Source organism: Cervus canadensis, chromosome 6 (assembly GCF_019320065.1).
Source record: "Cervus canadensis isolate Bull #8, Minnesota chromosome 6, ASM1932006v1, whole genome shotgun sequence".
NCBI classification, from domain to species: Eukaryota; Metazoa; Chordata; class Mammalia; order Artiodactyla; family Cervidae; genus Cervus; species Cervus canadensis.
The window spans coordinates 50,851,465-50,874,664 of NC_057391.1; the positions used below are offsets into that span (position 1 = coordinate 50,851,465).

Genomic DNA, 23,200 nt, shown 5'->3' on the forward strand with positions numbered 1-23,200 from the left:
TTTAGAGAGAAGAGAAACACTAGTCTCTCACCGTTTAGATAACTTGAAGGCAAATCACATCATTCAAATGTGATTTGTGTTTTTGTTACTTTGCTTAAACATGGCATTTTAGAGTTATTTCACTCTGCTTTCCGTTCCCACCCATCCCCCTTAGCATTTTTTCTGCTCCTCTGCTGTTGGACCAGACTTGGTCTGGCCCCAGATTCTATGTCAGAGGCCATGACCCAGGTGTCACAGTAGTGCGTACTGCTGGCTCTTCTCTGAATAATTATATGGGGGTATTGTGTTAGAAGGACCGGCTTGGGGCAGTGCAGTCACCCTGGCTATCCAGACCAAGGAGCTCTCCAGTCGAACCACAGGGGAACAATGGGCCTGAAAAAGCTCACACAAAACCTGGTAGCACAAAAGATTAAATTAAAAATGGACCTTTGGCCAGACACTAGTTTCATCCCTCAAAATGTCACCTTTCTCACTTATTCTGAGCATTTCCTACTTACACAGTGTTCATATATTGACCTTCTAGCAGCAGATTTTCAGATTGCTACTTTCGGATTACCTCGGCATATATATTCTAATTTATTTGATTATTTTTAATCCTTTGAGGATATCTTAATTGTGACACTGTTGCTAGTATAAGCAAAGCTTTCTTTAGCAGTGGTTTAAGTAAGTATTTTAAAGTAATACATAGTGATTTTTAAGGTAACACTTTTTGTCCTCTTAAGATGTTTTATTAAGCTGTCTGTAAATTGAACAAGTGGCAGAGGACTGTACAGAGGAGACATGATTGCTTTACCTTCCTCTGGCCCTAGGAGGATTATTTTTCCCACCACCTGAGAAGTTTCCATTGAAGGATGGGTAATAAAACTCATTGTCTTCATGAGGTTTGAATGTTAGAAATGTCAGAGGTGGACTCACTCTGTGGAGTATGAGTTTTCTCATGGTCCTGATCTCAAGTTTTCTCTTAATTTTATCTACTTCTGATCTGTCCACATGGGCCTGGCTCTTGTCAAGGCTTCTGGAGCCTCACCAGCAAGCCGCAGCCAGAAGAAACAGAGGCTTGGTTTTCATGACCCTGATGTTATCTCTTATTATTTGTCCACAGCTAAATACTTTGTAAATAATTGTCTTCTAGTATGCATTATCCAGGAAGCCAAACTTCTAGAAATGTCAATATCATCGCAAAGAATTCATAAATGGTGTCCATCAGTTTTACCATCTGTCTTTATCACCAGTCAGAGAGCACTTGGTCTTTACTAGCATTTGGGGGAAAGTATTGGTGTAAGAGCTTCCTACAAAGTGAGCCTTCTAGTTTTTACCTTCGAACCTGTGTCTCTTACATCCCCTGCTTTAACAGGCGGGTTCTTTATCACTGGCACCGTCTGGGAAGCCCTTAGGGTGGAATAGTGATCAAAATCCAGAAGAATTGCAACTCTTTAAATGTTTTCTCCTCAAAGTAAATTTTATTCCTTATTGGTTAAATGTTTGATTATTTGTGTTTTTTTTTCTACTTGTGTATTTGATTACTTTGAATGCATATTAATATCACCCACTTATTCAGAGCCTACTTTAAAGATAACCTAAACCCGGAATCAAGCCAAAAAAAGGGTGGAAGTCATAAAGCCACTCAGTAAAGAGGATGACATTCTTTAGAATGTGTTCTCTTAATTTTACACTTGTTCTCACATTTTGCTCTCTGATTTCTTAAATATCTGTGATTATAAAACCAGGACCCCTGATTTTATCACATATCCCATAAGCACAGTATTGAAGCTGAAGGACAATAAAAGCAAGTTTTAAAAAGCCCAACTACTCTATGTTGTAGAAGATATACTAAGTGAACTTATAGTAAGCCCAGCTTATTTTTAGCATACTAAAGAATCAAAGAGGTTTGAAATAGATTGGGGGGTCTTTTATACAGAAAAATGGTTACTTTTTTGAGGGAAGTCAGTTTACTAATATAGAAGTATATTTATAAAATAAAAATAATAATTCTTATTTTATAGGGTTGTTGTAAGGATTATTTAAGATAAATGCAAATAAACATATAGTAGTTTGTTGGCATATAAAAGGTAATACATTTTCCCAACAATTCTTTAATGTTATTATCACAGCAGTTCATATTTATTGTAGAACAGTTACACGAAGCATAGTAATTAAAATTTTGCCATACAGAGCCAGATACCACTGTTAACATTTTGTTACACATCATAATAATAATGCACTTTCATTCCCTTCATAACTCTGCCTCAGATGTCCCACCACTTCCTTGCTCTTTAACTCCGTGTTTCCTGCTACCTCTATCCTCACCGCTTTCTGATGAATTTATTCTGTTAAAGGACCTGCATAACCAAATGTCATTCTTACCCTTGATGCTGTCTCTGCAGCTTTGGATATTGTCAACCAACCTTCTCTTGGTTTCCATGGTATTTTACTTTGCTGGTTCTCCTCAGGAGTCTTCAAGTCCACTTCCCTTCCTGCCCTCAGTTTCTAGTCCTTGCTGTCTTTTCTGTCCTGTGACACCCCTTCTTCTGTGTGAATGACTGCTGAATGTGGTTCTTCATCCTGCCTGTTGGCTCCAGTCCACACTTTGAGTCACCTGCTGGTCAGCTCCACTCCAGTGCTTCACTGGCATCTCGTATTTGGCATGTCACTGGCTCCACCAAGCATATTCTCTTCTATTTCTGTCGGTCAACCCAGGCTGGAAACTCGGGAATTTTCTTACTCCTTCTCATTCATGCTTTCTCTCAACAGTCTCATTTAGTCAGCTATTTCCCAAGTATATGTAATAAAATCTGCAATGTCAAGCCTGGCTCTCAAAGCCCTCTGAGGTCTCACCCCCAGTCCAACTTTTCTTTGAGACCCTCACTCATGCACCCTATACTGAGCACTTCTTCACTCATCCCTGATCCTTGTGTTCCTGTCCCCGAACCTTTGTTTATACTCTTTCTATGGCCTCCATCTCTCTTTTCCCCATGCCTCCGAAAAGGTCAGATTCTGCTCGGGTGCACGTCTGTGGTGTCCTCTCCATGCCCCAAGCTACTAGTCAGCTTTCCCTTTTTAATTCCCTTAGAGGTTCAACAAATCTCTGCAGCGGTTACTCCTACCTTGCATGGTGCTTACTTGTATCTTTGTCTTAGCTTCCCTAGTACACTGTTACCTAAACAAATTTGAGAGCAACTGAAATATTTCAATTTCCTAATCTTAAAGACAAGGAAACTGAATTCCAGGAGTCTACCTTTGCAGCCACACAACTACTAAATCCAAGATTAAAATCCAAAACCCACAGTTCTCAAACCAGCTCCCTCCTGTGCATTTATTTAGAATTATAAAGCACCTACTCAGTGCTGGACATTTTCCAAAGCATTTTGTGTATATAAACTCATTTAATCCCCATTTTATAGAAGAGGAAACTCAATCTGAACCCAAGTAGTCTATCTGCTCCCAGGGTGTGTCCTTTCACCGTTATACCCTTCTGCCCTTCTGCATGAGAGGGAAGAGGGATTAGGGGTCATAAGATGCTTCTCGTTCCTGTCATTCAGTCACTAAGTTGTGTCCGACTCTCTGCAACCCCATGGACTGGAGCATGACAGGCCTCCCTGTCCCTCACTATCTCCTAGAGTTGGCTCAGCTTCATGTCCATGGAGTTGGTGATGCCATCCAACCATCTCATCTTCTGTTCCACCCTTCTTCTCCTGCCCTCAATCTTTTCCACCATCAGGGTCTTTCCCAGTGAGTCGGCTCTTCGCTTAAGGCCAGAGTATTGGAGCTTCAGCTTCAGTGTTAGTCCTTCCAGTGAACAGTCAGTGCTGTTGTTTCTAATAGTTAGTTTATTACTATTGGTATTTTTATCTGTATATCATTTTTATTTGTAGGTTATTATTATTGTTGATGTTATTATACATTGTCACTACTTTAAGTACTTCAAGTGAATCAGTTTCTGTCCTCCTCCCACCACCTCAAGAGAGAGATGCTTTATCATCATCACATCCATCGTATAGATTACTTTAGCAAAGGTAAAGAGAGAGAAAATAAATCTCCCAAGTTATACAGTAATGACCAAGGTAAATTGGAATCCAGGCTGTCTGGGTATGACATCTCAGCCCTTAACCCTTGTGCTAAACCATCTCTTAGCTTCCTAGTAGTGCTGAGCCGTTAGGTAAGTTGTCTTGGTTTGTCTCAGCATCCTGAGAGGACTGGTGACGAAAGCAGCATCTCGTTCACAGGGTTTTTATCATTCATGTGAAATACTCCTGGGTATGACAAAACCTGATTTAGGGCAGCCCTTTCCCCTTTCTACAGCTTTGCATTTCATCAAGTCTGTATAATATGGTGAAACTAAAGCAGTCACCCTGGAGGAGAAAATGGCAGCCCACTACAGTATTCTTGCTGGGATAATCGCATGGACAGAGGAGCCTGGCAGGCTACAGTCTATGGGCTTGCAAAGAGTTGGACATGACTGAGCAACTTAGCATGCACAGTCAAAGCAGTGGCACATTTCCTGCACTTGAATTGCTCTTTCGTCAGTTTCAATGGGTATCAGAATAGCTCCCACCTTAATAGCTAGATGAGTCATCCTTCTCCTTCACAGGCACACAGATGCCATCTAGTGATAGAGAAGAGAAATGCAAGTTATTTAAGTAAAACCCTGGAAGAAGGCAGGGGTTTTTTGTTGTTTTCTGGTCATTCAAAACATGTTGCATGGAGAAGGAAATGGCAACCCACTCCAGTATTCTTGCCTAGAAAATCCCATGGATGGAGGAGCCTGGTGGACTGCAGCCCATGGGATTGCAAAAGGGTTGGACACAATTTAGTAACTAAAGAACAACAAACCATTAAAACATCACAAGTGATAAAAAAGAGTGTTTATTACCTAGTGTAAGTATGTAATGTATATAAAACAAGATGTGTGAAGATGAATGAAAAATGCCTTGAAAGATTGATTCCCCATTGTCTCATGTCTTATTAGTAATAAAATATATTGAATTCAAAAAAAAAAAAAAACATGTTGTAGTGAAAAATAGGTAATATTATACCAACACTTTTAGTAGGTTACTTAAGATTTTGTGTCAAGATACAATTAAAGCATGGTTGTTAAATCATATGCTTTTAGAATAGAATTAAAGCAGGTTCTGTTTTAATCTTTGTGCATCTTTAAAAGACCTTGGCATTACAAGGAGTCTCATTGTACTGATCTTTGTCTTGTTTTTTTTTTTGCTCCAAGTTGTTGTCACTGAAAGGTAATAAACACCTAACTGTTAAAACTGGATATAATTAACGATAAATCAATTTGTTGTGTCCATCTGCTTGATGTATCTAATGCTAGTCCTCAGATTTTCCCATACTTCATTTATATGAAACAATCTACTGTTCTTCCGTGAGGGAAGAAATCTATTAAGTTGCTTTCCTAAGCATTTATCTTCATTAGGTTGTTTCTTTGTTAGCAGATGATAATGTATTCAATTGATATGGAAGACCTAGGTGAAGGTGGATTTGACACTGAGAGGACTATACGCCATGTGGTGTGGTTGCCAGAACGGCACGCATTCTCAGTGGCCATGAACATGAAACACAGCTCCTTCAATCATGTGTACAACTCTGATACACACTTGAGAGCTTTTGCCAGCTCTGCGAACCTGGGAATGTTAATGAGGACAGAGGGTAGTTAGAGCTCAGCTCCACTGTCTGCTGATTGCTGATTTGCTGATATTCTGGATTCTGAACCTTGCTTGTATGAACGAATAGCCTTCATTTGCCTTCGCCAAGTTGATTCCCAAATTTAAGTGCACCCTACTTTTGGTAGTGCCTCTTCTGTTATCCCAGGCAACTTTACTCACATAATGACAGTAATGTTGTGTTTACTAATTAGAGGAGCTGTACAAAGCCCTTAATAGGCGTGATTTCATTTAATACTGTCAAAATTCCTATAAGTGATTATATCCCTATTTTCCAAATAAAAATAAAGCTTAGAAAACTCAGAAACTTATTCAAGGTTATACAGTTGGTAAACAGTACACAGATTCATTTCATAGTCTATCCCTATTGGCAGATTGAAATTAAGAGTTTTCTAATCCTTGAGTCTTCTGTAAAGTGCCCAACTTTTAGTAGACACTTGATAAATATGTATTTGATACCTGTGAACTCTTTCTTAGCCAGCTAGACTTCTGGTTCTGATTCTCCCTTATGTGAAACAAACTCATGTAGAAGAACTGATAGTGAGAAAGAAACAAAGGGAAGAAAGAGAGGTGGGTCCTAGGACCAGTGGAGAAAAAATAAAAGGTAGAACCGTAGTCGTGTTTTAGGAAGGAGAGCTTCAATTTTGGCCACAGGTTGACTCCCTAATAAAGACAGACAGGTTAATTTGGCTGAGATCTTGAGCACACTAACTTAAACTGACACTCCAGAGTTACATATCAAAATGTTTAGTCAGATATGTGTTAAATTAATTTGGGCTTCCTTTCCTGACCCTTCATCTTTATATATTGCTAAAGGTTTAGGCAAGTTTAACCATAAATCCATATGCTGCCTATCACCCCTGGGATCAATTAAGAAATTAGCCCTGTTGAGGAGTGATTTCTATGCCCCTTGTATTGAGTTTTGAAGGAACTGGGACCAGCTCTCTCCCCCACTTCTCATTCTCCTTCTCTCACTGGGTTTTGAGGAGGCCTGTGCTGTTCTTTGTGGCTGCTCTTCCTGACTCTGCTGGTTTCCCCTGAAACCGCAGAGCTTAAGTCTGCTGAGTCTTGTGTAACCAAGCACCATATACGTGGCAGTGCTTGACTCAAGAAGGCCTGTAACAGGCCCTGGAAACTCGATCCCTGGGGCATTTCACAGCATTGATCCTAAGTCTCTGCTTTGTCCCTTTTGTATCATCACAGGGTCTTTGCAGGCCTGTAGAATTTTAAGACTTGTGCTACTTTGCTGAGGTTCATTATGTGTGCACTTAACTGTACTTAACATGTTGGTCCTAAATTTTATTTTTTTATTCTGTATCTTTAATTTTGTTAATTGTGCAACTGTTCCTCTGTTTTCTTAGCTGGTAACTTGTTGCCTGGTTATGGTCATCTTATGAGCTTCCCCGGTGTTTAATGATAAAGAATTTGCCTGCCAAGCAGGAGACATGGATTCGATCCCTGGGTTGGGAAGATCCCTGGGAGAAGGAAATGGCAACCTACTCCAGTATTCTTGCCTGGGAAATCCCATGAACAGAGGAGCCTGGTGGGCTATAGTCCATGGTGTCTCAAAGAGTTGGACATGACTTAATGGCTAAACACCAACAGTGCTCATCTTAATGTTATTTGAGGTCTTCTGGTCCTTGGGTCCCCTCTTAAATTTACAAAAGTAGATGAAATGGAATTTCTAGCAAATTGATAAACAAGAATGAGTCAGGTTTTTCCTGGGGTCTCTGGATTCACAAACCAAAATAATACAGTGACTAGATTTTTAAATTGGAGTCATATTTTTACAGCCTAAGAGAGAGGAATACATGGCAAATGCAAGTGGCCCACAGCTCAGCTTGGCCCCCAGCCTGGTACTTTTTATTTTTTAAAGTGAGATTCTTTATAGAGCATGAAGAATAGATCACATGTGAACAAATGTGAATGGATTTTCCCTTTCCTTTACATTATTTTTCCTACCTAGTATGTCCTAGTGGCTCAGACAGTAAAGAATCGGCCAGTAATGGGGGAAACCCGGGTTCAGTCCCTGGGTTGGGAAGTTCCCCTGGAGAAGGGAATGGCAACCGACTCCAGTATTCTTGCCTGGAGAGTCCCATAGACAGAGGAGCCTGGAGAGCTAGAGTCCATGGGATTGCAGAGAGTTGGGCACGACTGAACGACTAACACACACACAGTATATCTGGAAAAAATTTTTTCTACTAAAATAATTTCCAAAATTATCCTGGTTCATGTTTTACCTATTTTGTGTGGATAGAAAGGAATCTCATTTACCCAGTGTATTGAATACTTATTTGCCTGTCTGTGGTTTACCTATTCCTGACCTCACATGGACTTGAAGGGGAAGGAGCCCAGCGCTGGAGATGGTTGCTCTGGCCACATGGATGGTTTCCAGGGGGCCTCAGAAAAGCTGCCTCTCCTGGTGTAGGGCTTGCTGGCATTTGTGCTGAGTGGGTAACAGCCAGGTGTGGCGCATGTTGAGGAACCAACTCTGTTCTCTCATCTTCCTAGGACATTTAAGCTGCTTCTGTCTGATCAGCAACAACAAAAAAGGTTAATTCTGGGTTTAAAACTTGGGGTAAGCGGCTCACTTTTGTAAAAGAGGGAAATGAAGAATCAATTTTAGGGCTAAAAATAAGTAACCTTTCCGGAGAGGTGTTTATGAAGTGTTGGTTGACTGTTTGCACAGTGGAAAAAAGCTTAATCTCTCTACCTCTACTCATGACCCTCAACAAAATGAGCTTTCTGGGCGGGTTAGCTGTATCTGTGTCTGGCTCCAGGAGAATGTGAGTTGCGTTCGTCAAATACTGTCTCATCCTTTCTTTTCTGTGTCTCGTAACTCCTGGCATAACACATCAATCACACTCAGGAGGCTGTCCTAAAGGTACTCTTCGAATAGTATAGAGATAGGATAAAGCAATATGTTTGAAGATCTTCTGCAGAGAGTCGGTTGAGTTGCGTTTGTACCCATTCACAGGGAGAATTTGTAATGTGGAGCTCTGGATTCAGTTGACTAATGAACACAGCAATAGGAAGAAAGAAAGAAGAAAACAGATTCAAATTAAGTAGCCATTAATCTGAACAGAAGCCTTTTGAATCTTAGAATTCCAGTGCTGAATATTAGAGATCATTTCAGTGAGGAAACTCAAATGTGTTTATGTTTTCTGATAATTATCTTATAAAATTTGAAAATTTCTGTTTTAAAATGCATTATCAGAAGATGTACTTACTGTGACAAAGCACGTGTATTTGTGTAAATTTAAATGCCCTGTATTTTTGTCATAGAAATATCCACAAGTTCTTGGTTCAGCTTTGTGTGACATTGGATATGCTACTTAACACTTTTGTATGACGGTTTGTGAAATGGGAATAACATATGTCTTACAGTGTTTTGTTTAAAAGATACCTTCTATAGGATGGTCAAATGTTGTTAGTGTTCTTACCTTTCTGTCTAGAAAGTACAGAAATGTTCTAAGTTGTATAAATTTTTCTTGTGTAATTTTGTCAGAACAGAAATAAAAATTTTATATTTTAGGACATCCTTTTAATGCATTTAATATTAAATATTAAAATGCATCCATTTCAAAAATATTTATACAAAGTCTTAAATTACATTGGAGAATTTAGTAAACTTCGCATCTTGTTTTTGGATTTTAAATGTTTGAATTCAGTCTAGAATTATTTTTATTATTCTAAGGGTTTTTTTTTTGCATTTGATATATCTGTTAAGGATGGTTGTTTTCCTTTGTGGATTTATTTATATGTGTTATTATTACTTAGAGAATTATAATGTAGAAATACATTAGAAATAGACTTACCATATGACTCAGCAATCCCTTTTCTGGGTATATATCAAAAGGAAATGAGATCAGTACCTCAAAGAGTTATCTACATCCTCGTGTTCTTTGCAGCATTAGTCACAGTAGACAAGCTGTGAAAGCCTGAATGCCTGTTAGCAGGTAAATAGAAAAAGAAAATGGGGCATACACACACACACATACTCACACACATACTCACACACACACACACACACACACACAATGGAGTATTATTCAGCTTTTAAAAAGAAAGAAATCTTACCATTTTCACAACTTAAATGAAATAGAGGACATTATGCTAAATGAAATAAGCCAGAAAGACAAATATGACATGATCTCATTTATATATGAAATCTAAAATACTTAAACTCTCAGAAGCAGAAAGTGGGATGGTGGTTACCAGGGGTGGGGAAAATGGGGAGATGGGTAGAGTTTCATTTATGCAGGATGAGTAAGTTCTGGAGGTCTGATGTATAGCATGGTGATTGTAGTTCTCAATGATGTATTGCATACTTGAAATTTACTGAGAGTATAAATCTTAAATGTTTTCACCACATATATACGCACACACACAAATGGTTTAATAGTGAAGTAATGGGTCTATCTGTTAATTTACTTGATTATAGTGATCATTTCACAATGTATACCCTTATCAAACATCAAGGTTATATACTTTAAATATATATAATATACAAGTTTTATTTGTCAACTATACCTCAATGAAGATGGGGAGGAAGAAAGAATTACATTATTTCTGAATATTTTTACCTTAAGCAAGTATTATTCTATAGGTGTTATCATAAACACTGAAATTTAAATGTATTTATATCATTAAGCTTCATACATATCTCCTAGAGTATATTTTTTAAAATTTGTAACCACTTAATTCCTCAAAGACCTGAAAAAAAATTTTGTTTTAATATGTATGGAGTAGACCTTTAGTGTCTGTATTGTGATAGTTAATGATATCCAGTAGAGGGAGCTCCAACTCATCTTTCTTGATAAATATAGCTCTCAACAGAAATGTGAGTGTGAGGGAAGGGCATAGGGTGAAATAAAGTTAACACGTGGTTATAAACATTTTCAAAGGCACTAAAGAATGACAACTGTAATTCTTAGGGGGAAAATCTCAGTTTGATTTCCATGCTTAACTACCATCCAGTAACTAAACAGAAAACTTATGTAGCATAACCACTTGTAAGGAATCCATCAGTCAGCCCAAGGCTTTTAAAATCAAGAGTCTATGTCTGGTCAGTTGAGGAAGGAAGAGAACAGTGGTGGTAATGTTTTTGTTTGAAGTAAGGTTAAATAAAGTAAAATTTTGTTAGTTGGTATTATTGTGACGGTCTAGTCACAATAGCAAAGGTGAATTGCTGAGTCATTGTGTAGGACAAGGAGAGAGAAAATTTTTATTTCACTTAGAGCTTTTACACATTCAGAAGATTTTAAAACCAAAATCTAGAAAATCTATAGAACCCTTGTTCCCATCTAGAAAGCTGGACCTATTTATTACCTGTTGGTTTCTTCATAGACCCGAGAAGAAAGTATCATGTGAGACTGCTGGCTTACAACAACATGGAAGATGGCTACCAGGCAGATCAGACAGTTAGTACACCAGGATGCGTGTGTAAGTAAGAGCTATGGTATCTTGTTTCACTGTGCAAGACTCATACTCTTTTTTTCTCCTCTTCTTTCTTTGAATTTAAGTCTCTTTACTACTTGGATACCTTGATGGTTTTATTACTTTTGTATCTTCCAGGATACTCAACATAGTATTTTGTACCAAGTACATACTCAGTAAATATTTGAGACTTGTTTAATCATAAGAACCTGTTTTAGTTTTGCATGCAAGAGATCATTAGAAATTAAACTGGGAAAATAACCCTGAATACCTACATATATTTTCTTTTATCTCCTTTAACCTTGAGGCTAATTGTTTCCTTCCAGTTGCTGTTCAGTTTTATTGCTACTGAAAGCTGTTTGGTTTTATTGCTACTAAAGAGGATGTCAGTCTAGTTTTTAAGTCTACTGCTGGCTTTCTGAATATCTTTGGCTGGTAGCTTGACTCCTCTGAGCTTCTATTTTGTGTTTTACGTATTGATAATGTTTGATTCTTTATCTAACTCATGGAAGAGTCGCTCAGGTTTGAACGATGTATCTCTGGACCACTGTGAACCTCTGTGATGGAATAAAGACCTAAAGGGTGGGGTGTTATGATTTCACCATTTTACGACTTTCTGTATTAAATATTACGCCATGTGGCAAAGTAACATTGTCTCTTCCAATAGCTGTTCGTGATCGCATGGTTCCTCCTCCACCACCACCCCACCATCTCTATGCAAAGGCTAACACCTCATCTTCCATCTTTCTGCATTGGAGGAGGCCTGCATTCACCACTGCACAGATGATTAACTACACCATCCGCTGTAACCCTGTTGGCCTGCAGAATGCTTCTTTGGTTCTGTACCTTCAAACGTATGTAACTTCTATTAATGGTTGTTTTCTTTGCTCTCCTCCCCACTCACACTTCCTTCTTTACCATCTTGAGCCAGCTTGAGCTTCAGCTGTAAGCATTTGTCTCAGGACCTATTTTCTGTATACAGTGGTGGGAGATTTTGCATTTTTACATATTCAATTCTGAGAACCACATTTTTTGAAATTGAATTTTCAGAAATGATTTTTTTTCCCCTAGACTCACACAGTAAGATTAGGCAAGAAACTATCAATATTAATGACCTTCAATCAGCTAAACTTAGCATTTTTAAAGAAAGAAACAAGACAACTTTCAGATTATACCGAAAAATAAACCTAGTTATTCTGTTTGCTAGGTTATAGTTAGAAGCCCATAAAATGCTTTAAAGGAATGATTTGACTTCCAGTATTTCAGAGGAAATCCCTTTGATTTGGGACATATTTATACTCTTAATTTCCTAGTTTCCTCTTGGAGAGGCTGCTTTTAGGCTTATTTCTATAATATCAAATATAGCATTTTAATAGTCAAATTAGATTCCTAAATTTTTTTTAAAGAAAATAAAGAGGTAATAAATAATAATAATAACCTATATTGATTGGAAATACAATCTTTTAGAAACAATGCACTAACAATTTTATTACTACTTATTATAGATCAGAAACTCACATGCTGGTTCAAGGTCTAGAACCAAACACCAAATATGAATTTGCTGTTCGACTGCATGTGGATCAACTTTCCAGTCCCTGGAGCCCTGTTGTCTACCACTCTACACTTCCGGAAGGTAAAGAAAGCAAGTCCTTGTGGGTTTTACCTACATATTTGATGTGTGTATGTGTCTCACTTTGAAGAAGTCTACCTGTATATATTTGTGTTGGTAGTTTCTTTTCCTTTATTATAGTAAAAACATTTTTTCCTCTCAATGTGTTGCACAAGCAAGTGGACTTAAATTTAGGGTCGTTTTAGGGGGTTGTGCATTTTCTAAGAACAAGTATACTGTACAAGGCTGCACCCAGGCAATTTAAAATGGAAGTAAGTAAATAATGTATGTAATGATGTTGTTGTTTAGTTGCTAAGTCATGTCCAACTCTTGTGAACCCATGGACTGTAGCCTGCCAGGCTCTTCTGTCCATGGGATTTCCCAGGCAAGAATACTGAAGTGGGTTGCCATTTCCTTCTTCAATTTAATGATATTAGGAGGCCACATTAGAACCTAATGTGAGCAGTAGCTTGATGCTGTGCATAGTACAGTATACATGATACCTGATTGAGCACCAATTCTGTAGCTTACCTATAGCACTTGTTAAAATATTTCATGTCTCTAAACCTGCATTTCCTTTTTCTGGAAAAAAAAATTTTTTTTAATTAGTATTTATTTATTTGGCTGCATTGAGTCTCAGTTGAAGCATGCAGGCTCTTTCGCTGCAGTGCATGGGCTCTCTAGTTGTGGTGTGGGCGCCAGAACTCGCAGGCTCTTTAGTTTGGGCATATGGGCTTAGTTGCTCTGCGACATGTGAGATCTTAGTTCCCTGATCAGGAATCTAACCCACATCTCCTGCATTGCAAAGTGGATTCTTAACCACTGGACCACCAAGGAAGTCCCAGCATTTCCTTTTTTAAAAAAAAAGTTAACTTTTATTGGAATATAGTTGCTTTACAATGTTGTGTTAGTTCCTATTGTACAGCAAAATGAATCAGCTCTACATACACATACATCCCCTCTTCTTTGGATTTCCTTCCTGTTTAGGTCGCCACAGGGCATTGAGTAGAGTTCCCTGTGCTACACAGTAGAATCTTATTAATTATCTATTTGATACATAGTTAGCACATATATGTCAGTCCCAGTCTCCCAATTCATCCTACCCCCTCTTACTGCTTGTTATTATCCATACATTTGTTCTCTACATCTTTGTCTTTATTTCTGCTTTGCAAACAAGTTTATCTGTTTTCTTTTTCTAGATTTCACATATAAGCAATGTTATATGATATTTGTTTTTCTGATTTACTTCACACTGTATGAGTCTTTAGGTCCATCCACATCTCTGCAAATGGCACAATTTAATTCCTCTTTATCTCTGAGTAACATTCCATTGTATATATGTACCACATTGTATATATGTACTATTCTTCTGTCAATGGACATTTAGATTGCTTCCATGTCCTGGCTATGTAAGTAGTGTTACAGTGAACATTGGGGTGCATGTATTTTTTTGAATTATGATTTTCTCTGCGTATAAGCCCAAGAGTGAGATTACTGGGTTATATGGTAGTTCTGTTTTTAGTTTTTTTAAGGAACCTCCATACTGTTCTCCATAGTTGCTGTATCGTTTACATTTACAGTGTAAGAGGGTTACCTTTTCTCCATACCCTCTCCAGCATTTATTGTTTGTAGATTTTTTGATCATGGCCATTCTGACTGGTATAAAGTGATATCTCATTGTAGTTTTGACTTGCATTTCTCTAACAATCAGTAATGTTGAGCATCTTTTCATGTGTTTGTTGGCCATCTGTATATCTTCTTTGGAGAAATGTCTGTTTAGGTCTTTGCTCATTTTTTGATTGGGTTGTCTGTTTTGATATTGAGTTGCAAGAGCTGTTTATATATTTTGGAGATTAATCTCTTGTCAGTTCCTTCATTAGAAAATATTTTCTCTCAATCTGAGTTGTCTTTTCATCTTACGATTTCCTTTTTTTGTGGAAAAGCTTTTTTTAATTAGGTCCCATTTGTTTATTTTTGTTTTTATTCTTGTTACTCTAAGAAGCAGGTCAAAAGAGATCTTTCTGTGATTTATGTCAGTTTTCTGCCTATGTTTTCTTAATATTATTTTTATTTATTTGGCTGTGCTGGGGTCTTATTAGTTGTGGCATGTGGGATCCAGTTTACCCCACCTGGGATCAAACTCAGGCCCCCTGCATTGGGAGAATAGAGTCTTAGTCACTGAACCACCAGGGAAGTCCCTACATTTTCTTCTAAGAGTTTTATAGTGTCTGGACATATATTTAGGTCTTTAATCCATTTTGAATTTATTTTTGTGTATGGTGTTAGGGAGTGTTCTAATTTCGTTCTTTTATATGTACCTGTTCAGTTTTCCCAGCACCACTTATTTAAGAGACTGCCTTTTCTCCACTGTATATACTTGCCTCCTTTGTCAAGGAAAAGGATAGAAAGTTGAGAGATTAAACCCTATGGTTACCTAGGAGCATGGGTTTATCTCTCAACTTTCTATCCTGTTCCATTGATCTCTATTTCTATTTTTGTGCCAGTAGCATACTCTTTTTTTTAAATTTTAACTTTTTGGTTTGTATTGGGGTATAGCTGATTAGCAAACAATGTTGTGATAGTTTCAGGTGAACAGCAAAGGGATTCAAACACACACATACATATATACATTCCCCTCCAAACTCCCCTCCCATCTAGGCTGCCGCATAACATTGAACAGAGTTCCATGTGCTATACAGTAAGTCCTTGTTGGTTATCCATTTTAACTATAGCAGTGTAAATAACCCAAACGCCCTAATTTTCATATCCTAATTCTCCCATCCTTCCCCCCCAGCAACCACAAGTTCATTCTCTAAGCCTGTGAATCTCTTTCTGTTCTATAAGTAAGTTCATTTGTATCATTTCTTTTTAGATTTCACATGTAAGGGATGTCATAGGATATTTCTCTTTCTCTGTCTGACTGACTTCACTCTGTATGACACTCTCTAGGTCCATCCATGTTGCTGCAAATGCCCTTATTTCATTCTTTTTAATGGCTGAGTAACATTCTATTGTATACATGTACCAAGTCTTCTTTATCCTTTCCTCTGTCAGTGCACGTTTAGGTTGCTTCCATGTCTCGACTATTGTAAACAGTACTACAGTAAACATTGGAGTGCATGTATCCTTTCAGATCATGTTTTCCTATGGGTATATCCCCAGGAGTGGGATTGCAGGGTCATATGGTATAGCTCTGTTTTCAGTTTTTTAAGGAACCTCCATACTGTTCTACATAGTGGCTGTACCAACTTACATTCCCAACAACAGTGTAGAAATGTTCCCTTCTCTCCATATTCTCTCTGGCATTTATCATCTGTGGATTTTTTGATAATAGCCATTCTGACTGGTGTGAGATGATATCTCATTGTAGTTTTGATTTGCATTTCTCTAATAATTAACACTGTTGAACGTCTTTTCATGTGCCTCTTGGCTACCTGTATGTCTTCTTTGGAGAGATGTTTAAGTCTTCTGCCTATTCGTTAATTGGGTTGTTTGTTTTGATGATGTTAAGCATCATGAGCTGTTTATAAACTTTGGAAACTAATCCCTGTCAGTCACATTATTTGCAAATATTTTCTCCCAGTCTGTGGGCTGTGTTTTGGTTTACTTATTGTTTCCTTTGCTATGCAAAAACTTTTGAGTTTAAATAGGTCCCATTTGTTTATTTTTGTATTTATTTCCATTATTCTGGGAGACAGATTGAAAAACATACTGCTGTGATTTATGTCAGAGACTGTTCTGCCTATGTTTTCCTCTAAGAGTTTTACAGTGTCTGGTCTCACATTTCTGTCTTTAATTAATTTTGAGCGTATTTTTGTGTATGGCATTAAAGAATTGTCTAATTTCATTTTTTACATGTAGTCCAGTTTTCCCAGCACCATTCATTGAAGAGACTATCTTTTCAAGAATTTGTTGTCTTGCCTCCTTTGTCATAAATTAATTGACCATTGGAGCATGGATTTATTTCCAGGTTTTCTATCCTGTTCCACAGATCTTTGTGCCAGTACCATACTGTCTTGATTACTGTACCTTTGTAGTATAGTCTGAAGTCAGGGAGCCTGATTCCTCCAGTTCTATTTTTCTTTCTCAAGATTGCTTTGGCTGTTTGGAATCTTTTGTTTCCATACAAATTGTGTAAATTTTTGTTCTAATTCTTTGAAAAATGCCATTGGTAATTTAATAGGGATTATGTTGAATCTGTAGATTGCTTTGGGCACTATTATCATTTTCACAATATTGATTCTTCCAATCGAAGAACATGGTGTATCTCTCTGTGCTCTTCCTTTTCTCTAGAATGAGGGTGAATGTGCAGATGATCTCCAAGAACCAGTGCAGCTCTTTTTTTAATGATGTTGAGAGAAAACAACGGATATTTATTTAAGTGAGCATTGGACTGTTTTGCTATGGTTTTGACAATATTCCATATGTGACATGGTGCTCAAATCCAGCTCTTTACACCTTTATCTCATAGTGAACAAGGGATCAGCTGAAATCCCAAGACTTCCCTACCTTTTGTAGATATAAAGTGTTAGTCTAAAGTCTGTTCTATAAACTCACTGATTCACAGCATTTGGAGAATAACTGAATATTTCAGTCTCAGAAGTATTTTCTTGAGTGGCTTCCTAGATCAGGTTAAGTATACAGTATATGCATTTTAGTAGTAAGTGTAGTTTAGATTCAGTACCTAAAAGGGTAAGTAATGTGGTACACTGGTAGAACTGTAAACCTTTCTAGTTGCCAGTGTGGCAAAACAGTATGAATAGCCCTAAAAATGCTGACAACTTTTGACTCAGCAGTTCCTCATCTAGAAATCTACCACCTCCTTTATATTCTTTTTAATGCCTTAAACAAAATAAAAATAAAATTAGCCTTGTGGTAAAGAAGAGAAACATCATATTTTGATGTATCACTAATGGTCTGTGCAAGCTGTGATTTTGAGATGTTTTTATAGCAGCTGGTAGTGTTTCTAACTCTCATCTGTACCTATCCAGGTATTTGAGTAACTTAGTGACCATTCTCTCCTAATAATACAATATTTTCTGCATGTGCACACAGCACCAGCAGGCCCACCAGTTGGAGTGAAAGTGACGTTGATAGAGGACGACACTGCTCTGGTTTCATGGAGACCTCCTGATGGGCCAGAGACAGTTGTGACACGCTATACTATTTTGTACGCATCCAGGAAGGCCTGGATTGCAGGGGAGTGGCAGGTCCTCCATCGAGAAGGTAAGTATGACCAGAATTTACCAAAGGGCATGAGAAGTAAGACTATTAATGATAAGGAAACAAAGGGAAAGAGGGATCTCGAGTTCATTTTGAATTTATATTTATGCAGTAGCAAATGACTAAGGATTTTGGTTTTATTCTGGGGACATTGGGAAGCCATTGACATACTTTAAGCATGAACAATTCATGCTTCAGAAAGCTCACACTGAGTTTTGTGAATAGAAGAGGTTTGGTAGAGGAGAAGTAGGGGTAAGAGTAATACAAGCAGACTAGAAAATGATTGTTGTGGCCCAGGAAAGAGAGAAGCCTGGATTAGGTGGTGAGGATTGAGATGGAAAGGAAAGGGAGGTTGGAAGACACCAAGGAGATAAAATTAACAGGACTTGGTAGCTATAGAGGGAGAGAGAAGGTAAGAAAGAAAGAATTGTTACAGATAACTACTGTATTTCGTGTGGTTGTGTGTCTTACACTAGAGTAGCAAACAATGGTAGAAGACCTGGTTTAATGGAGTAGACCTTTGTACAACTACTAAAATGGTGCACATGCAAATAAATTGACCCATATGAATATCAGACAGTGTCTACTTAAGTACAGGGAAAAGTTGATTAAGGTTTAGGAACATTGAATTTAAATTTTTTAATACCAACTGTATTTTGCCTGAGAAAAAAATGAATTCTAGAACTCAGTATTCTTATTTCATGCTGTTATAGTATGTCCTTTTTGAATTTTTCATTTGGACAAGTTCCATATATGGTTTTTAGATGGGTCATCACATAAATATTATAATTTTATTATTTTGATACTTAAAATTTTTTAAATTAAAATATAGCTCAGCTGGTAAAGAATCTGCCTGCAATGTGGGAGACTTGGATTCGATCTCTGAGTTGGGAAGATCCCTTGGATCAGGGAACAGCTACCCACTCCAGTATTCTGGCCTGGAGAATCCCACGGACTGTGTATCCATGGAGTTGCAAACAGTCTGACACGACTGAGCAACTTTCACTCACTCATAGTTGATTTTGATACTTTCTTAATTCAGACATGCATGCTAGGAAAAGAAGTTTTCCAAGCAATTAAAAGCTTAAGAAGGGTTTTGAGAAGGAAACTTGTTGGCAATCTAACACTTTACAGTGCTAAGTATTTCCACATACATTTTACCTTTTAAGGGGAATAGTCACCCAATTAAGAGAATATACTTTAATATCACTTATGTAGATTAATTAATATATAACACTTTTTGTAACTATAAGATATATAAATGGTAACTGTAGCTAGTAGTTGTATATTCATAGTTTTGACTAAGCACGTGCCCCAATAAGTAATGATTTCCTAGTTACTGAACAGCCTGGAAAGTAATAAGTACCTGCTAACAATATAGTTTTGTATTTTATTCATTATCTGTTGCTAAATAGCACACCACTCTAAAATTGAGCCATTTTATTTTCTCATACTCTGGGAGTCTGCAGTTTAAACTGGGATCAGCTGGGCAGTTCTTGTGTTGGTCTCTCCTGAGGTCACTCATGAGGCTCTAACCATCTCAGAGTTTCAACAGAGTGCGGGTAGCATAAAAAACATGAAGAGATTTCCAAAATCAGGGAGAGAGGGAGTAGGACGCTCCACATACAAAGAATCAGACCTCTGTCTAATTCACATTTGCTAACATCCCACTGTCAGGCAAGCCCATACTTAGCTTAGTGTGGGTAGAGACTGCCCACAGGTATGGAGAGATAGAGGTATAATTTGTGCCGGACTCTTCATCCTACAGCTGGCTACCATAGTCTTAAAATACATAATTCAGGTTTCATAAATTAATTCCAAAATGATCTCTTGACACATTTGTCCAAGTGACTAACTTGATGTAATGAGTGTTATTTGTAAGTACTAATAGAATAATTTTAATCTCATGAGCACATACTTCCTTTACCTTTTCGTGTGTACCTACCTGAAAAGAAACAGTATTTTGTTTTGGTACTTTTTTTTCTTTTTTTTTTTGTTTTTTTTGTTTTGGTACTTTTTATTGCATTCATTTGTCAGTTTCAGACAAGGCTCAGAAAGCAGTATTTTTTGCCTCACTGATGGCCCAATAACCATCAATGGATTGTAATTGGAGGTTTTTACTTCTTCTAACTATAAAATAGTGCATGGAGAGGAGAGAATCCATTTTTGCCATTATACTGCTTCTATAATTTTAAGAAACATTATCAGTGAAAAACTTTTTTGTTAAATGTGGGGAACCTTTTACATAGCTAATGCTAGTAATTTGTAGTGAACAAAAAAACAATATAAGTAAAATGTAATTGAGTTTTTTTTTTCAGAGCGAAAAATACAAAGAGTTTGAGTTACCCACTTCTAAACAAAAAGCAAACAATATAACATGGCATTTACAGAAAAAGAAAGTAAAGTAGTCTGTAGTACCTAATTATGGCAACTTTGGGAAAAGGTAATGGTGTAGAAAAATATGGGGAGAAAAGGGAAGAATATTTGTATCTCTTTCATATATACCTGTTAATCATCTTACACATATGTTTTTACACATTTATGTGTAATTCACATATTTATTACCAAGTAGAACAAGTTTTTTTTCATTAGTCAAACATTTTAAAAATGTTTCTGGTGACCATATATTTGTGGCTAAAATGGGACATGGTAAAATGGTTTAGAAAAAAATGCAGTGTGAAAGTATGCTTGTGTGTAATTTAAAGTAGGTCAGAAATGATAGCCTTTACCTTCCTGATATGCGGTAGATTAGCGCAAAGTACTCAATTATTTTAAAATCTACAAGGCACTGTAAGAAATCATTCTCTACTATCTACTACAGCAGTTTTTTCACAGATTAGTTTCCCAAGATGTTAAAGATACCTTGCTTCCAAAAACAAAGTTCCATAACTAAGTAAGTTTGAGAAACATTATGCACTATTTCCTATTAAGAAGAATTCCTTTCCTTCAGTAAAGGAGTTCATCTAACTTAATATTTACTGAATAAATAGGACTACTGATAGTAAGAACCTATTGATTTGTTAAATATTGAGGGATTGCTATGTGTCAGGCTCGCTTCTAGGCACTGGCAGTACCACAATGAACAGAACAATGTCCCTTTCTCATTAGAGCTTACATGTCAGATAACAAACAGATATGTTCAGGTAGTGTCATAAGTGCTATGAAGAAAGCTACAGTAAGGGAAAGAACAAAGTGATGGAGTTGGTGAACTAAGTTCTTTTGAAAGAAATGGCATCTGAGCAGAGCCATATGGTTATCTGGGGGAAGTGCAGAGACCCTGAGATAGAAGTGTGCTTGACATTTTAGAGGAACAACAAGGAGGCCAGGGAGGCTAGAGTGAAGGGAAGCATAGGAAGTGGGAAATGAGATGGGGAGGTAGCCAAGAGATCTTGTAGGCCAGACTTTGTGGACCATAGACTTTTTCTAAGAGGGATGGAAGACATTGATATGATTGACATTTTGAAAGGATTTCTTTGTCAGCCTCCTAACAGCCCACCTGAAAAATTGACTCTAGAGAGGTAAGAGTAGAAATTGGGAGACCATTTAATACTCAGGTGTCCGTGTGAGAGTTAGTGGGGGTTTGCGTGCCAAGTTGCTTCAGTCGTATCTGACTCTTTGCAACCCTATGGACTGTAGCCCGCCAGGCTCCTCTCTCCGTGGGATTCTCCAGGCAAGAACACTGGAGTAGGTTTCCATGGCTGCTTCCAGGGGATCTTCCCAACCCGAGGATCAAACCCACGTCTTTTATGTCTCCTGCATTGTCAGGCAAGTTCACAGTGATAATAAGAAGAAAGGTAGTAAGAAGCTATTAGAACATAATTTGAAAGAATGGTCTCCTCAATTTGCCACAGGTTGATGTGGTGTGTAAGAAAAAAAAAAAAAGACACAAAATTGATGGAGGAAATCACAAGTTTAGTTTTGAACACAGTACATTGGAGATGCCTGTTAGATGTAAGAGAGGTTGGGTAAGCAGGGAGGGTTAAATTCATAGGAGAGGTATGGACTAGGGATATAACTTAGAAGTCATCAGTATGGAGATAATGTTAAGACTCTGGAATTTAACAAAATCACTTAGTGTTGACAGAAGAGAGAAAGGTATGAGATTGCATTCTGGGGCTTTTCTTCATCCACAAAATCTTACCCTTTGCTTTTATATTTTAAATGAACATTCCTTTAATAACAAATGGCTGATATTCTAATATAAGTTCAATTGGTATTTACTGAGAACTACTGTGTACAAAGCATCATGTTAGCCACCTGCAGCTGTGGATATGTGAAAAAAAATTTCTATCTTCCAGAAAGGAAAGAGGGAATATCAGAGGTGAGGAAAAAGACTTACTTTCATTGATCATATACACTTGTGTCAGACACTTGTCTGTGGTAGTTTATTTAATCCTTATAGTAATTATATGAGGTGGGAATTATTGCCCCCATGAGGAAAGTATAGTTCAGTGACATGTCCCAAGTTGCAAATTACTTAGTTGGTAATATGCCAGGATTTGATCAACATTGATCCAATGCTGAGCCTGTTACACTGTCTGGTTTGTGAAGCTCCTAGTCAAGTTAAAGATTCAGATGCATATAAAAGGCTAGAGATTGAAATAATCATGCCAACCAGAATAGAGACTGTTTGCTGAAAGAATACAGGGACAGTCAGATTACTTTAGTACTTGGTTTTGACTGTGCTCATAAGGAAGACTTTCTGTGGAAGAAAGGGGAACATGTGTACACACATACGTACACACACATACCCACATACACAGCTCATCTGCTTGCAATGTTTAAATTAAGTGAATTTTAGTTTCAGGTAGTGATTGGTTTTGCCAAACACTCTCTAAAATTAAATGTATGATATGATAAATTGGAAGCAATTTATTTATATGTCTATTTGTGAAGAAATTGAAATTTTCTTCCTTCTAGCTAATTGTAACATGTCCCAAACATTGTTGCTTTTTAATTCACCTGCCTAAGAATACATAACAGTGGAAAGACTCTTCCTGATTCTAAATAGAGGTTGGTTTGTTTATTCACCAGTTGTATGCTCAAGTAGCTCACAGTCTCTTCAGGCCAAGTTGAAACCAGAGCACAGGAAAACAAACCACCTCGGTACAGCTGCCTCCCTCCATGTGACCTGCAGAGGCAGCCTCTGAATCATGACCTCAGCTCTAAGATCACCCGCATTTCACTTGCATAATGAAATATACTACCGAAGCAAGTGCACTAGAGGAGCCAGCTCTGAGCTGGTGGTGAGTGAGGA

The 23,200-nt window shown here is 37.6% G+C and overlaps 1 protein-coding gene across 2 annotated transcripts in view; it reads left to right on the forward strand.

Moving 5' to 3' along the window:
• PRTG (protogenin) overlaps positions 1-23,200 on the forward strand; it is a 144,257-nt gene that overhangs the window by 104,980 nt on the left and 16,077 nt on the right. For both annotated transcript variants that reach the window (XM_043471895.1, XM_043471896.1), the window contains exons 12-15: positions 11,022-11,117; positions 11,779-11,965; positions 12,617-12,744; positions 17,776-17,946. In XM_043471895.1, coding sequence (XP_043327830.1) covers positions 11,022-11,117; positions 11,779-11,965; positions 12,617-12,744; positions 17,776-17,946 — 582 coding nt within the window. The remainder of the gene's footprint in view (positions 1-11,021; positions 11,118-11,778; positions 11,966-12,616; positions 12,745-17,775; positions 17,947-23,200) is intronic.